This window comes from Podarcis erhardii, assembly GCF_964252035.2.
Source record: "Podarcis erhardii genome assembly, chromosome: 6".
NCBI classification, from domain to species: Eukaryota; Metazoa; Chordata; class Lepidosauria; order Squamata; family Lacertidae; genus Podarcis; species Podarcis erhardii.
Genome location: NC_138510.1, coordinates 52,455,906 through 52,473,108, shown reverse-complemented (window position 1 = coordinate 52,473,108; position 17,203 = coordinate 52,455,906). Strand labels below are relative to the sequence as shown.

The following is a 17,203-nucleotide window of genomic DNA, read 5'->3' as shown; positions in this document are numbered from 1 at the left end:
CTCACCATTTCTTCTTTGCTTTTAAATACAGCCTGGGAGGCGTTCTGTGAAGCACAGAAGCTCTGGCTGAGGGTCCAGTTCTTTTCTTCATTTGAAAAATAGTAGCATTTTTGCTCGTATGCTTTCCAACCAGATGCACAGGCATGAAGCTTACAAGGAGAGACAGACAGCTCAGGGTTTTTTGAGGAAAACATCCTTGTGGACCATTTTGGGATCCTTATCAGACTAACGACCAAAGGTTCTTCCTTGCACCCTGGTCTAAATGTAAAATATATTGAGAACACTGTGGAGGATGAGGAGTAGATTTCCATGTTGCCATTATGCTTCTTGAAAAGTTTTCAAGATTTTCAAGTTTGACAAACCAGAGTAGTACAAAAGCTCCATAATCCTAAATTTTAAAATCCTAAAATAGAAATACCAGTGTTACTTAAATGGTAACAATTCTACTCAGCATATTTTTTTTATGCTAGCCTTTTTCCTACCTTCCTTTGATTTATGGAATTGCTATTTAAGCTAGTGACATTATATTTGGATTTAGATAATTTGCTTGTAAAACCTTCAAGTTGGCAGAAAGGAATAATGAAAAAGGATGAAAAGCAGGAGACAATGAGTTATTGTGAGGATGCATTTCTTACCTGTTAATGTTTTTAGATAAATCTGTTTGTCTGAGACAAAATTTTACAGTGCATAATTGTCTGAACTCTCTCTTATTTATATATATATATATAGAGAGAGAGTTTATATCTCACTTTTCAGCATAAATTGCATCTCGTAAATGACTTCATTTAACAGACATGGATTTCTTTAGCAATACTGTAAAAGTTGTATGTAACCATTAAGACAGTGGCAGGATTATATTGTCCCATTTGGCTGTTTTAGCTAATGTGAAGGAAACTGTGGTAACATGCCTGAATATAAAGCAATCCTTCTTTGCTTTCTGCAGCACAAAGAAAATTAATGGAAACTGCATTGGGCCTGAACAAGCTATTGCTAGTGGATATCTTTTCTTATGTGAGAAGAAAATAAATGTTGAACTTCCTTAGCAGGATTACACTGTGCAAAGCAGATGTTAAGCTCTCTCAACACACAAAAGGAGCTTTATGTTCACTCACATCTGTTTATGTATAAACATTTGTTAACTCTTTGGAGCTCAGTTTCAGCTTCTTTAAGTGAAGATTTCCGCCTAAGGAATAACTCAGGTTGTATAAACTTCCAGAATTGTATCTCTGGGGAAGTCTCCACAGAGAGGCTTGATCATGTATTATTGGACTTTTTTATACATGCAATGTAGCAATACATTCCACAGAATTTGAATCTGCATAACGAGGGGCCGTAGCTCAGTGGTAGAGTGCAATATTTGCATACAGAATATTCCATGTTCAATCCTTGGCACCTCCAGCCTGTGAAAAGCCTCTGTGCAAGACCAGTCAGGGTAGAGGGTACTGGGCTAGATAAATAGAGCAGTGCTAGTCCCACCCACCATGTTTCAGATGGTGATGGGTGATTGGACATACAAAAAGCGCCTCTCTCATTGACCTCAGTAGACGGGCAAGATTAAAGTAGGGCAGATGGCAGTCCTTTAAATATCCTGGACTGAAACAAATAGGGTTTTAAAGACAATGACTTTGAATTTTGCCTTAAAACAGTATGGTAGCAAATCTGATTTTTTTTCCCCTCAAGGGGAATACAATTCCATCCAAAACCTATTGCTAGACTGTCACTCCTTACTAACCAAGAACACTCCTGATTGTTCAGATTAAATTCATTCTAAATTCTTATTTTCAGGGATGTTATAGTGACAGTAAGTATTCCGAGTAAATGTCACCATTGGTTCCCAGTCTGATTGCCTTCTCTTTATCAAAATAAATATAATTTAAAAGTTTCCCAGAGACCTCCTGTGAAGCTCAATCCAGGGACATATCTATAAGAAATGCTCACAGTTGCCTTGTAGAGCACAGCTTGGCTAATCAGTGATGTGGGTTTTCTGGAATAATTTTCTGATGTCCTTGTAGTGTTATCTGATTTAGCAGATTGCCCATGTTAATTCGGGTCTCAATACATATTAGTATTTGAACTGAAATTTGATTAGAGAAGAAACTAAATAAAGCACAATTAATATGGCTTAAAATTGGGCTTTAAAAAATCTATAAAAATCTACCTATGTACACATAGATCATAGATTTGTAGAGTTGAAAGAGACCCGAAGGATTACCTAGTCCTGCAAATGCAGGAATTGCAGCTAAAAAATAGCTGACAGGTAGATTTAAACACTTCCAATGAAGGAGAGTCCCTTTCCCTTTCAATGTAGTCCATTTCCACTGTTGAACAGCTCTTACTGTCAGAAAGTTCTTCCTAATGATTACGGTAGTTGGAATCTCCTTTCTTGTAATTTGAACCCATTGGTTCAGGTAAAACACGATGCTTTACAAATAGCATTCTAAAATAAACACAGGAAAAACAGGAAGTGGGAGGGAAATGGAGGCAGAGAAGAACATGGTGGTTTCAATTACACACACTTTGACTTAGTTACAGTAAGGTATAGTTACTGGGGTGAAGGGGCAGCAATTTCAGAGAGTACTGTACAGGAAAAGGGAAGTTTTGAGCGAGATAATGAATAGGAATGAGTTTAGGAGACAAACTGTGGGTGGGTGTCATAATGATTGAAAAGGGTATCCCAAGCAGAGTTTGACATGAAGTTATGTTCAAACAAATTCAAAGCAGTTACAGATAGGTAGCCGTGTTGGTCTGCCATAGTCAAAACAAAACAAATTCCTTCCAGTAGCACCTTAAAGACCAACTAAGTCAGTTCTTGGTATGAGCTTTCGTGTGCATGCACACTTCTTCAGATACACTGAAACAGAAGTTTCCAGACCCTTCTATATAGTGAGAAGGTGGGGCGGGGTATTACTCAGAAGGGTGGTGGGAATGGGTGATTGGCAGATAGCTGTGATGAGCCTGTTGACGACTCTTAACGACTGCAATAGGTCTTACAGGAAAAAGCAAGGGGTGAAAAGGTGAAAAATGGCTTTGTCATGTATAATGAGATAAGAATCCAAGGTCTTTGTTCAGACCAGGTTTCTCCATGGTTTTAAGTTTGGTGATAAGTTGTAATTCAGCAGCTTCTCTTTCCAGTCTATTTCTGAAATTCCTTTGTAATAGAACAACTACTTTGAGATCTTGTATAGAATGTCCTGGGAGATTGAAGTGTTCTCCTACTGGTTTCTCTGTCTTGTGATTCCTGATGTCCGATTTATGTCCGTTTATTCTTTGGCGTAAGGTTTGGCCTGTTTGTCCAATATAGAGAGCTGAAGGACACTGTTGGCATTTGATGGCATACACAATGTTAGACAATGAGCAATTAAATAGTCCCGAGATGGTATGTGTGATGTTGTTGGGGCCAGTAATGGTGTTGTCCGGGTGTATGTGGCAGCAAAGTTGGCATCTGGGTTTATTGCAGGCTCTGGTGCCAGTGTCCGTGTTAGGTCTGGTTGTAGTATTATTGTGGGTTAGGAGTTGTTTAAGACTGGGTGGCTGTCTGTAGGCAATGAAAGGTCTTCCTCCCAGAGCTTGAGAAAGAGAACTGTCATTGTCCAGGAGAGGTTGTAGATCTCTGATGATGCGTTGTACTGTTTTAACTTGGGAGCTGTATGTGATGACTAGAGGTGTTCTGTTATTTTCTTTTTTGGGTCTGTCTTGTAGCAAGTTCTCTCTGGGTATCAGTCTGGCTCTGTTGTCTAACTTCATCTGTTGGGTATTTTAGTTCTAAAAAGGTTTGCTGTAGATCTCTTAGGTGAGAGTCTCTGTCTGTAGAATTGGAACAGATGCGGCTGTAACGTAGTGCCTGGCTATATACAATGGACTGTTTGGTATGTTTGGGATGGTAGCTAGAGGCATGTAGATATGTTTGTCGGTCAGTTGGTTTACGGTATAAGGTGGTGTCTATGTGCCCATCCTGTATTTTTATAGTAGTGTCCAAAAAATGTATTTCTTGCATAGATTGATTCATTGTTAGGTTGATTGTGGGGTGAAAATCATTGACTTTCTGGTGGAAGGTGTTCAGGGTCTGTTGACCATGTGTCCAGATGATAAAAATATCATCAATGTATCGCAGGTACAAGAGAGGTTTGAGTGGGTAGGAGTTTAGGAAATGTTGTTCTAAATCTGCCATGAAGATGTTGGCATACTGTGGGGCCATGCGGGTGCCCATTGCTGTGCCGCTGATCTGAAGGAACAGGTCATCACCGAATTTGAAGTTGTTGTGGGTAAGGACAAATTGGCAGAGTTTGGTGGCAAGGTCCGCTGTGGTTTTATCTGAAATGGTGTTCCTTATAGCTTGTAAACCATCGTTGTGTGGGATGTTGGTATACAGAGATTCCACATCCATAGTAGCTAGTATAGTATTGTTGGGAAGATTATTTAAAGATTGTATTTTCCTCAGAAAGTCTGTGGTGTCACGTACATAGCTGGGAGCACTGATGGCATATGGTTTCAGAACAGAGTCCATATAACCGGAGACACCCACTGTAATAGTGCCAATACCTGAAATGATGGGGCGTCCTGGATTTCCTGGTTTGTGTATTTTAGGTAGAAGATAGAAAGTTCCTGGTCGAGGTTCTGTTGGTGTGTTAGTGAGGATCTGTTCTTGGATGTGTGGGGGTAGCTCCTTAACAATCTTGTTCAGTTCTTTTTTGTATTCTTGTGTGGGGTCTGAGTCCAATTTTATGTAAAAGGCGGTATTGGAAAGTTGTCTGTGAGCCTCCTGAATGTAGTCAGTTTTGTTCATGATGACGACAGCTCCACCTTTGTCCGCTTCTTTAATTATAATGTCTGGGTTGTTTCTGAGATTATCTATGGCTCTCCTTTCAGCATGGTTTAGATTTTGTTGTAAGCGATGGTGTTTTCTGGTCACATCTGTTTGGATTCTGTGGCGGAAGCAGTCAATGTACAAGTCCAGTGTGGTATTGCGTCCATCAGGAGGGGTCCATGTGGAGTCCCTTTTTGTGTAACACTTTTTCGGTGGTAGTTGGTGGTCAGTGTTCTGTTGGGAGGGTGGTTGTTGTTCTCCAGTGGGTTGAGAGGTGTTGTGTTGTGAAGTTGTTGCTTGTTCTGCTTTGTCTTGTTGTTGTGTGTGTTGAAAATACTCCTTCAGGCGTAAACGGCGGAAAAATGCTTCCAAGTCCCCGCAGAACTGGATCATGTGTGGGGATTTGGCAGGGCAGAATGACAGTCCACGTGAAAGGACTGATTCCTCAGCTGGGCTGAGTGCTTGCTGTGAGAGATTGACAATATTGTTGATCTTGTTTTGATTTGTAGCCTGTAGGTTGGAAAGGTTAGAGAGTTTCTTGTTTTTCTGTTTTTTCAGTAGCTCCAGTTGAGAGTGGTAAATGTTTTGTTTTTCCTTTTGGAACTCTTGCCAAGCTTGGTGGTTCCTGATAGAGTTGTCCAATACAAGAAGTTCCTCCTTTATTAGCTTTTGTTTAGAGTAGAGGACGCTGATCAGGTGTTTGAGCAGCTTCTTAGAGAAAGTGTTGCATAGTTTTCTTGCATATTCAGTGGGATACGTGGATTGTAGAGGGTTCTTAATTCTAAGACCCTTGGGTATAATGTCCAGGTTCTTGCATTTAGTAAGAAAGAAGATATCAGTCTGTACCTGTGCAAGTTTCTTGGTGAGGTTGATGGACTTCCATTTCATGCGGCTCAATGTGGTGCCTTCCATAGTTCCAGTTACAGATAGGTAGCCGTGTTGGTCTGCCATAGTCAAAACAAAACAAATTCCTTCCAGTAGCACCTTAAAGACCAACTAAGTCAGTTCTTGGTATGAGCTTTTGTGTGCATGCACACTTCTTCAGATACACTGAAACAGAAGTTTCCAGACCCTTCTATATAGTGAGAAGGTGGGGAGGGGTATTACTCAGAAGGGTGGTGGGAATGGGTGATTGGCAGATAGCTGTGATGAGCCTGTTGACGACTCTTAACGACTGCAATAGGTCTTACAGGAAAAAGCAAGGGGTGAAAAGGTGAAAAATGGCTTTGTCATGTATAATGAGATAAGAATCCAAGGTCTTTGTTCAGACCAGGTTTCTCCATGGTTTTAAGTTTGGTGATAAGTTGTAATTCAGCAGCTTCTCTTTCCAGTCTATTTCTGAAATTCCTTTGTAGTAAAACAGCTACTTTGAGATCTTGTATAGAATGTCCTGGGAGATTGAAGTGTTCTCCTACTGGTTTCTCTGTCTTGTGATTCCTGATGTCCGATTTATGTCCGTTTATTCTTTGGCGTAAGGTCTGGCCTGTTTGTCCAATATAGAGAGCTGAAGGACACTGTTGGCATTTTATGGCATACACAATGTTAGACGATGAGCAATTAAATAGTCCCGAGATGGTATGTGTGATGTTGTTGGGGCCAGTAATGGTGTTGTCCGGGTGTATGTGGCAGCAAAGTTGGCATCTGGGTTTATTGCAGGCTCAAATTCAAATTCAAAGCAGTTATTCTTACTGGAATACTTGTAAAAGTTTGGACAATAAGATGTGCCTCCCATGCATTGTTTACATTTAAGGAAAAAAATATTGAAGGCTAATGCAGGAAAGCAAAAGAATAGCAACCACTCACTGATCAGCAGCATAATTTTTTTTTTTTTTGAGAAATACAACTCTGTATTCAGGGCATATAGTTTGATAGTTCATAAACTGTAAGAGAAAGCTTGATTTCATTGTATTATACTAAAAGCTTCTTAAGTAGGTAGAAAAATTACTTGCCATATGAAGCACCAAAAAAGAACCCTAGCATTATGAAATGGCTGCTGCCCAACATATGGTTACTTCTACACCAACTGCTGAATTTTCATCATGGTTTTAACATTGCTGTATGATTAATGTTATCCCTCTAGGATTTAGCTGCATTTTGCAGTGAACAAATAGTTTACCACAAGCAAGCTGAATGAATGCATTCTTTGACGAGAGATAACAAAGGCCATAATTGAGAAGCTTTAGTGTGTGTTGGGTTGGCCTGATTCAGTTGACCTTGTGCAATTTTTTAAAACTCAAAGTGAGCTGTGTGTGCTATAACTGATCCAGGTTAAAATAAAATAAATATTAATTGAGAGAAGTACAATGAAGATCTGTGACCTCTCCCTTCCTCCACCTCCCCTTTCCTATCTGCTCTTTTTATGAGCAGGCAAGTACCTGAATTTATTTGCTGGTTTTGCAGGTTACAACTCAAGAGAAGTCCATAAAGTCACTGTTGCCTGCTGTTAACATGGATGTGTGTGTTACGCACAGTGGGCAATGCAGTTGTGCAAGAAATTAAACTGGACAAAACTAAAACAGAACAGAACTTTACTATACTTTCATTTTATAATGAAAGGCTAACAGTGGCCAGTGCCAGAGGCATCAGTACATTAGAGAGAACAGTACACAGACCAGAATGCTTAATTTCCCCCATCTGCTCCTTGTCTTTGACAGTTAAGTATCATTGTAATGATGTGGCCATTGCTCTCCAAATCCAGTAAAGACTACAGTTCACAGTCCTAGATAACCTACAAGATTTTGGCTAAGTGAGACTTGACAGTGGCTTGCAGACACTACAAGCAATTTATTTTTTAATTTTAAAATAGATTAAATGTATGTAGTGATCTATTTTAAAAAGCAAAATCCCAAAAATGTTCTGAATGGAAATATCAAATTAATGTTCTACCTGAGATCTTAAAATCAGTAAAAGGCAAAAAAAAAGAAAGAAATTAACACTGTGCTTAAACTACAGCCTAAATGCAGTGTAAACCTAGAAATTATAATTCATAGAAGTAATAATCCATGAACTGAATCTAGCAGTGATTTCACTTAAAGATATCAAACAGCACAAGAGCCCAATGTATCATATTTGTTCCTTGGTCTGCTTGGAACTCATTCCTATATGTGTTTGCTCAGAAATCTTGCTGGGTTCAGTTTGATTTGCTCCCAAATGTGAATAGAATTTCCAGCCTCATGGTGCGGTTGTATACTTGTTGAGAATTCCTACTGTGTTCAAGGGGGATTGTTCCCTAATAAGCATGTTTAAGAGTGGAGCCTTAGGCTGCAATCCAATACATACTTACCTGGGAGTAAGCCTCCTGAATGTAATGCGGCTTACGTCTGACTCAGCAAGCATAGAATCGCACTCCTAGTTTCTCTAGCCTCCCAAATGTTCCTGTGCTATTGGGTAATTATTCAGGTAACTGTTGCATATTTAGAATTGGGTGGACATTCTTTTTCCCAGTCAAACTGTATAGTAAACCAGAACAGATTGCTTAAAAAATGAGTAGTAGCTTTGGCTGATCTTCAGATCACATATCTGGAGATTGCAGAATCCAGAGTTTTAGTAGGTATATTTGCCTAGGACTGTATAACTAGTCCTCAAATACATATACTTGGCTGCCTATTGGCCACCAGGCCAATTTCAGAGTTTTATTTCTGACACACAAAGTCCTAAATGGCATAATAGGGGCCTGATTATCTGAAGAAACACCCCATATTGTTCTGGCCAGGCTTTGTGGTTGGAGGCTCCTCTGGCAGTGCTATTGCTGACTGAAGTCACAAGATGACTCACCAGAGGGTCTTGGCAAGAGCACCCCATTTGTTGTACATTCGCTCCGTTCAGAACTTCACCTGGTGCATACTTGTCTATATTTATGCACCAGCTAATGACTTTCCTCTTCTGCCAGGCCTCTTAAATTTGTGGTGCATGTGCCTGCATTACAATGAGAGGTGTTCATTGTAATATCTGACAGATGGATTAGTTACTATGATTAATGGTTTGTTAGTTGATTGTATACCGTATTTTTCGCTCTATAAGACGCACCAGACCACAAGACGGACCTAGTTTTTGGAGGAGGAAAACAAGAAAAAAAATATTCTGAATCTCAGAAGCCAGAACAGCAAGAGGGATCGCTGCACAGTGAAAGCAGCAATCCCTCTTGCTGTTCTGGCTTCTGGGATAGCTGTGCAGCCTGCATTCACTCCATAAGACACACACACATTTCCCCTTACTTTTTAGGAGGGAAAATTGAGTCTTACAGAGCCAAAAATACGGTATTTAATTTTGTGAGCTGTCTCGAGATCACTTCTGATGAAGGGTGGGATACCATATAACACACACTCTTACTTGCATTGCTTCCTAGTTTTAAGTTTTTAATGGTGGGATTCAAATGTGGACCACACTAATTCCCCTCTTCTTTTCATTCAGAACTGTTTGATAAAGCTTGATGAGAATGGATATTCTGCTATAGTTGGTGACTTTGGCTTAGCAGAGAAAATCCCTGACTTCAGGTAAGTGGCATTTTCAGCATGAATCAAAATGAGGAATATTGCTGCAAACATAAAATATGGGGGAAATCCTCAGCCGTGGGAATAAAATGGCAAAGAAATTTAAAGGTACAGTCTGAAAATTCACTAAAGCTTTTAATCTGTCAAACAAGTAGTGACCATTCACAGCAGCAGGTATTGCTTATAAATTATTTAACAGAATCAACTTCTCATTGCTAATACCTGCAGTGGGAGAGAGAACCATTTTGTATATTCAAACAGAATTAAACTTGCCAAACAGGGCAAACAAAATCAAATATGGTTATTAGTTCTAATTCTTCTATTTCATGCTAGATTTCCCTTTGAATTTCTTCTAATAGAGAATGGCAGCTTTCAGCAGCAACCTGCAAAACCAAAGCTGAAGAAGAACAGGACTGTATTCCACCTGTTTGCAATTATTGGCTTTTTTTAGCCCACCTATTTATATTTTCTCTCTTGTATGCCCCAGTGTGTATATGTATCTGTCAAGTGAGGATAACAGTCCCAGCAGCAACTTACGAAATGGACTCCAGACCATGAAAGCTTATGCCATAATAAATTGATTAGACTTTAAGGTGCTATAAGCCTCTTTGTTTTAGCTGCAATAGACTAAGACTGAAGTTGCTCTGGAAGTTTTTACCATGAGTTTGCATAGTGGCTAAATGAAGTCATCTCCTAAAAAAGATAGATGTTGGTGCTCACCTTGACGTGCACCTTTTGATCCTTAGTGTTTGCTGCAGTATATGTTTGCTCAGTGATGACTATAAGTATTTTGCACATGCTCAGGTATATCTTCCTTTACACGATCTGCATTTGAGTTCTCACACTGAAATCAGTTCCTGAAAGTTCCATACAGTTCTTTCAGATATCATCACGCCACTTAGAAACCTTTCTCCTTGCCTGTTTTTCATTTTCTTTTTAAAAAAAGATCTCAAAATGGTTTAACTGCTGTGTAAAGTACCATGAATACTAATGAGTGGGGTTCTGTAACATTACTATTTTAGTGACTATTTTGACCCTGAACATGCTTCAAGCAGTTATGCAAATCAGTATTGTCATATTCTTCCCATTGGATAAGTGATCCATTAATGAACTGAACTAGAACAGTTTGGGTGAAACAAAATTAAACTAAAAAATGCACTGACTCAATACAGCTGCTCTATAAATATGGAAATGAATTATTTCAATTTCCAAGAAGCTTCCTATCATGCTTCCTAAGTAGAATACTTTTCTGAATTGTCTAGGGAGAAACTTCTGAATAGTCTGATTTGTCATGGGATATTTTGTTCAAGATAAGGGTTATCTGCTACTGAATGGTGTTCTGAGGTGTCAACTGTTGCCTGTTAATGATATCTGAAGACTTGCTCTAAAGAACCTAGAACTATGAAGAGGCCTTTCAGGAGAAAGGACAGAAGCTCTTTTGGCTTGCAGTGGTACTCTGGCCACTTCACACTTCACCTCTGCTCTCTCCATCACCTTCTGTTGTCCAGACAAATAGAATCAATATGAATGGCAAGAGAACAGCTTGTACTTGTTCCCATGCTGAAAGTGAAAGGAGTTGCAAATAAATGCTTAATTTGCCAGCTTCTAACCGCCTCTCTCTTCAAATGTTTAAAGTGAGAAACTGCCAGTGGTGGGCTCTCCTTACTGGATGGCACCTGAAGTGCTGAGAGATGAACCATATAATGAAAAGGTTGGTCTTCTTTAATTATACATCAGTTAATAGATACTGGGTTGCTGGTTGCCTGGCATAGTTGGGGGTGGGGAATTTGTGAGCATCTGTATCTTTAAAGCTGTTCTAACATGATAGTAATTAATACGTTCAGCTGAATGGGTCCTTCATAGAAAATTCAATTGGAATCTGCTCCTTCCTGAACATGAATTCAGAGTTCTGTGGATTACTATAGATCTCATTTGAATGGAATGACAGCACTTTTTATTTAATTAAGTGGAATAAATTTCATACACATGCTGTTTTGTTTTGAATATTGCACAGCAATGTGTGTTATGTACTTTCTCTTTCCTGTGAGTAGTATTTTCTATAGCTCTAAATACATTTGGTAATTGTTTGGATGAGCTCTCTCTCCCAATTAATATTGCAACATTTCCTGATTTTCCTTGTTTGGAGTAGGCAGTGGGATACATGTACATTAGATGTACATTATTTTTTAGCACATCACATTTTTGTCCAGGCTCTTCCAGACTGAGCTTAAATATGTTCTTCTGGTTTGCAACAAAAGCCAGTTTTGCACAGTACTGATTAGCTGGCCGCAACCACAGTCACAGCTTCTCAGAGCAGTTTTAAGAGAGAATAAAGGTTAGCCAGTTTTTAAAAAGTGTAGTAAACACACACTTGATCATATAACAGTACAAATTGGGCAGCCTACCTGAAGCATGGAAGGGAAAGGGAAACAGCCAATTGGACCTTGATCTGGGGGCTTGCACACATGCATTGAGCAGCAGAAATGGGGAAGCGGAGATCACCTCAAAGTTGAAAAGTCCACATTGAGCCCTGTTTACAGGTACATCTCTGGGTCCTAAGATACCTGTTCAATGAACGTGCTTTTATGCATTATCCCTTAGGAGAAGGAAGTGAGACTGCCATTCTGCAGGCCTAGGTTTTAATTGCTTCACCTAGAACTTTGGCAAATGTTGGAAAGTAAAAAGCGTGAACACCTTAGAGGACACTTTTGTCATGTGAATGGGGAAGGGAGACCCTACCAGATCAGGCAGCATAGGAGTGCCTGTAATAAAGTTGTGGTCATGTTTTCTTTCTCCCCCTCCACCCCTCCTCAGGCGGATGTATTCTCGTATGGCATCATTCTTTGTGAGATTATAGCAAGGATCCAGGCAGATCCAGACTATCTCCCTCGCACAGAGGTAAGCAGAGTGCATTAACAAGGACTGGAAAGGGAAGAATCCTCAAGAATTTCGCTGGGTCATTAATGTTTGCAGAGTTGCTGAACACATGATGAGCTTGCAGGGCAGCAGCTGAAGAAGGAGCAAAAAGGGTTTTCTCGTGTGTGTGTTTCTTTGTGGCTAATTAGCTGCTCTCCCTGTGCAAAGGTCAGAGGGGGCAGGGTTTCTGTTGAGGCAGGTGATTAGCTGTGGGAGGAGCTTATCAGAGCTTGCAGGGCAGCGGCGCGCCGCGCGCACAGTTTGATCCATCTTTTAGATTTAGGGGAGCTAGTCTCAAACGTTTGTTGGAGACCTAGGTTTTTGGGGGGGAGTTATTTGTCCTGTCTTCACGTTTCTTGTGATGGAGGACCGCTGTAGCCACCCCCAACGACACGTTCTCAAGATGGAGAGTGAGGGAACAGCTGCAGTCGCCTGCGGTTCCTGCGCAATGTTTGCCATCTTGCCAAAGGTTGCAGGCAGCTTTACCTGCAGCAATTGCATGTTGATTGCCCTCTTAGAAGACAAAGTCCAGCAACTGGAGGAACGTGTAGCTACGCTCCAAAGAATTAGAGAGCTGGAGCTCTTCTTGGAAGCAACAGAGCACACCATCTCCACCAAGGAGGAGACAGGGGACTCCCCTGAGAAGGAGGCTAGTTCACCAACACAGGAGCCAGATATATGGAGAAACGTGTCTCAAAGAAGTAGGAGGCCCAGGGTTCGCTCTGATTGTTTAGAAATACACAATCGCTTTGAGGTCCTCTCCCCTAGCATGGAAGACGAAGAACAGACTCCATTTGAGGATCTCTCCCTCATTACAGTCGATCAGGTATATGAAGACGAGCAGCAAAGTCAGTCCTCAGGGAATGTGCAGGCGACCTTGGAACGGACAGCTCACGGAAGAACCCCGACCAAACCTAAGAGGAGGCGTGTAGTGGTGATAGGGGATTCCCTACTGAGGGGAACAGAAGCAGTGATCTGTGGGCCTGACAAGATGTCTCGGGAAGTGTGCTGTCTCCCCGGGGCTAAGATCCAAGATGTAACTGAACGACTGCAAGGAATCATAAAACCCACTGACAAATACCCCTTCCTCTTAGTTCATGTGGGAACCAATGACACTGCAAGCGATAGCCTCAAGAACATCAAAAGAGACTACGAGGCTCTGGGCAGGAAATTGAAGCAATTAAATGCACAAATTGTCATCTCATCTGTCCTCCCAGTTGAACGACGTGGCCCAGGGAGAGAGGGAAAAATAGTGGAAGTGAACAGCTGGCTTCACAAATGGTGTAAACAGGAACGGTTTGGATTCTAGGATCACGGACTGCAGTTTCTTGAAGATGGACTTCTGGCAAGTGATGGGCTGCACCTCACAACGGTTGGGAGGAATGTTTTTGCCAAAAATCTCAGAAACCTCATCAGGAGGGCTTTAAACTGACTAATGTGGGGGAGGGAGACAGTGTTCCTGAAGGTAGGAGTCTATCAATTGATGAAGATGATCATCCAAATGTCATAGACCAAATGGAGCAAACAGCACACAGACCTAGTGGTGGGAGGAAAAAATCCTTAAATAAGAGACACGGGGGAATGATTAATGGACTTCAATGTCTGTACACTAATGCGCAAAGCATAGGAAATAAACAAGATGAGCTTGAGCTCTTGGTACAGCAAACTAAATATGACATAATAGGCATCACTGAAACCTGGTGGGATAAGTCCCACGACTGGAATGTAATAATGGAGGGATACAATCTATTTCAGAGAAACAGACCAGACAAGAAAGGAGGAGGAGTGGCGTTATATGTCAGGGATGTGTATACCTGTGAAGAGATCCAAGATTTAGAACCTCAAAGCCAAAGTGAGAGCGTTTGGGTCAAAATTAAGGGAGAGAAGAATAACAGTGACCTCATTGTGGGAGTTTACTATAGATCCCCAAGCCAAATGGAGGACATAGATGATGCCTTCCTGGAACAGATGGCCAAGCATGCAAAAGGAAGGGAGATAGTAGTAATGGGGGACTTCAATTACTCGGATATTTGCTGGATGTCAAACTCAGCCAAGAGCATAAGGTCAAACAGATTCCTCACTGGCCTTGCAGACAACTTCGTTGTCCAGAAAGTGGGAGAAGCAACAAGAGGAACAGCCATTTTAGATCTGGTCCTAACCAATGTTGATGACCTGGTTAGTGGGGTAGAAGTGGAAGGATCATTAGGCGCGAGTGATCATGCTCTTCTGAAGTTTACTATACAGCGGAAAGGAGCAGCCAAGCATACTAGGACTCAATTTCTTGACTTTAAGAAAGCTGACTTCATAAAACTTAGGGAAGTGCTGGGTGAGATCCCATGGACAGTAATACTAAAAGGAAAGGGAGTTCATGATGGCTGGGAGTTTGTTAAGAGGGAGATAGTAAAAGCACAACTTCAGGCAATACCAATGAGACGGAAACATGGAAGGTGCCTAAAGAAGCCAGGGTGCCTATCTAAAGAACTTTTAACTGAGTTAAGATTAAAAAAGGATGTGTACAAAAAATGGAAAAGGGGGGAAACCACCAAAGAGGAATTCAAACAAATAGCCAGCACGTGTAGACACAAAGTCAGAAAAGCTAGAGCACAGAATGAACTCAGGCTTGCTAGAGAGGTTAAAAGGAGAAAAAAAAGGCTTTTATGGGTATGTTCGTAGCAAAAGGAAGAACAAAGAAACAGTGGGGGTCACTCAGAGGAGAAGATGGTGAAATGCAAACAGGGGACACAGAAAGGGCTGAACTCCTCAATGCCTTCTTTGCCTCAGTCTTCTCCGATAAAGAAAACAATGCCCGACCTGAAGAATTTGGAGCAAATGATTCAGCAGAGGAAACAGCCCAGAATAACTAAGGAGATAGTACAAGAATACTTGGCTAGTTTAGATGTATTCAAGTCTCCAGGGCCAGATGAACTGCATCCAAGAGTATTAAAAGAACTGGCAGATGTGATCTCAGAACCACTGGCAGTCATCTTTGAGAATTCCTGGAGAACAGGCGAAGTCCCGGCAGACTGGAGGAGGGCAAATGTTGTCCCTATTTTCAAAAAGCGGAAAAGAGAGGACCCAAATAATTACCGCCCAGTCAGTCTGACATCAATACCAGGGAAGATTCTGGAGCAGATCATTAAGCAAACAGTCTGTGAGCACCTAGAAAGGAATACTGTGATCACCAATAGTCAGCATGGATTTCTGAAAAATAAGTCATGTCAGACTAACCTGATCTCGTTTTTTGACAGAATTACAAGCCTGGTAGATGAAGGGAACGCAGTAGATGTAGCCTACCTTGATTTCAGCAAGGCATTTGACAAGGTGCCTCATGATATTCTTGTAAAGAAGCTGGTAAAATGCAGACTTGACTATGCTACCACTCAGTGGATTTGTAACTGGCTGACTGACCAAACCCAAAGGGTGCTCATCAATGGTTCCTCTTCATCCTGGAGAAGAGTGACTAGTGGGGTGCCACAGGGTTCTGTCTTGGGCCCGGTCTTATTCAACATCTTTATCAACGACTTGGATGATGGACTCAAGGGCATCCTGATCAAATTTGCAGATGACACCAAACTGGGAGGGGTGGCTAACCCCCAGAGGACAGGATCACACTTCAAAACGACCTTGACATTGCAAGATGAATTTTAACAGGGAGAAATGTAAAGTATTGCACTTGGGCAAAAAAAATGAGAGGCACAAATACAAGATGGGTGACACCTGACTTGAGAGCAGTACATGTGAAAAGGATCTAGGAGTCTTGGTTGACCACAAACTTGACATGAGCCAACAGTGTGACACGACAGCTAAAAAAGCCAATGCAATTCTGGGCTGCATCAATAGGAGTATAGCATCTAGATCAAGGGAAGTAATAGTGCCACTGTATTCTGCTCTGGTCAGACCTCACCTGGAGTACTGTGTCCAGTTCTGGGCACCACAGTTCAAGAAGGACACTGACAAACTGGAACGTGTCCAGAGGAGGGCAACCAAAATGGTCAAAGGCCTGGAAACGATGCCTTATGAGGAACGGCTAAGGGAGCTGGGCATGTTTAGCCTGGAGAAGAGGAGGTTAAGGGGTGATATGATAGCCATGTTCAAATATATAAAAGGATGTCACATAGAGGAGGGAGAAAGGTTGTTTTCTGCTGCTCCAGAGAAGCGGACACGGAGCAATGGATCCAAACTACAAGAAAGAAGATTCCACCTAAACATTAGGAAGAACTTCCTGACAGTAAGAGCTGTTCGACAGTGGAATTTGCTGCCAAGGAGTGTGGTGGAGTCTCCTTCTTTGGAGGTCTTTAAGCAGAGGCTTGACAACCATATGTCAGGAGTGCTCTGATGGTGTTTCCTGCTTGGCAGGGGGTTGGACTCGATGGCCCTTGTGGTCTCTTCCATCTCTATGATTCTATGAATGACCGCTGTATAAGTCTTCTAAGAAAGCATTCATCCTCTGCTACAGTTGCATGCAGAGACTGGCACTAATCCCTTCTCTCCACTCCTTCCCCATTTAAAGCACATAATTATACTTTGCAGGTGAATGCTACATCAGGAATTAGTCATGAGCTTCTATAATATCTGACTGGTATAACCCAAAGCAGGTTATTGATGGTACCTTATTCACTGAAAGAGGACTATCTGCATAGGAATCCTTCTCTTCTAAATTAGAAATACATTTTGGTATTGGCGAGTTGCCTCACTACCTCAGATGCACTTCTGCCTTTTCACAGGAGAGCAGGATAAGAGAGAAGTTGTTATGTCCTATCCTACCTATTCAGAAAGTTCCAGGTTCAACCCCAGGCATCTCCAGTTAAAAAGACTAGGTAGGCACTGATTTGATAGACCTCTGCAGGAGACACTTGAGAATTACTGCTAGCTCAAGTAGATGATGCTTGGCCAAATTGCAAGTAGCCTGACCTGGCTTAAGGCAGCTTCCTATGAAATATTCTCAAACTGAAAGTGTAGAAAATGTCTTCTCTTTGCAAGAGAAGGGGGGATT

General features: G+C 41.4%; 1 protein-coding gene across 1 annotated transcript in view; it reads left to right on the top strand.

The window, feature by feature from the left end:
• The window catches only part of TESK2 (testis associated actin remodelling kinase 2), a 58,594-nt gene that overhangs the window by 33,705 nt on the left and 7,686 nt on the right, over window positions 1–17,203 (top strand). Inside the window, exons 6-8 of the mRNA XM_081865506.1 lie at window positions 9,215–9,297; window positions 10,930–11,005; window positions 12,109–12,192. Coding sequence (XP_081721632.1) covers window positions 9,215–9,297; window positions 10,930–11,005; window positions 12,109–12,192 — 243 coding nt within the window. The remainder of the gene's footprint in view (window positions 1–9,214; window positions 9,298–10,929; window positions 11,006–12,108; window positions 12,193–17,203) is intronic.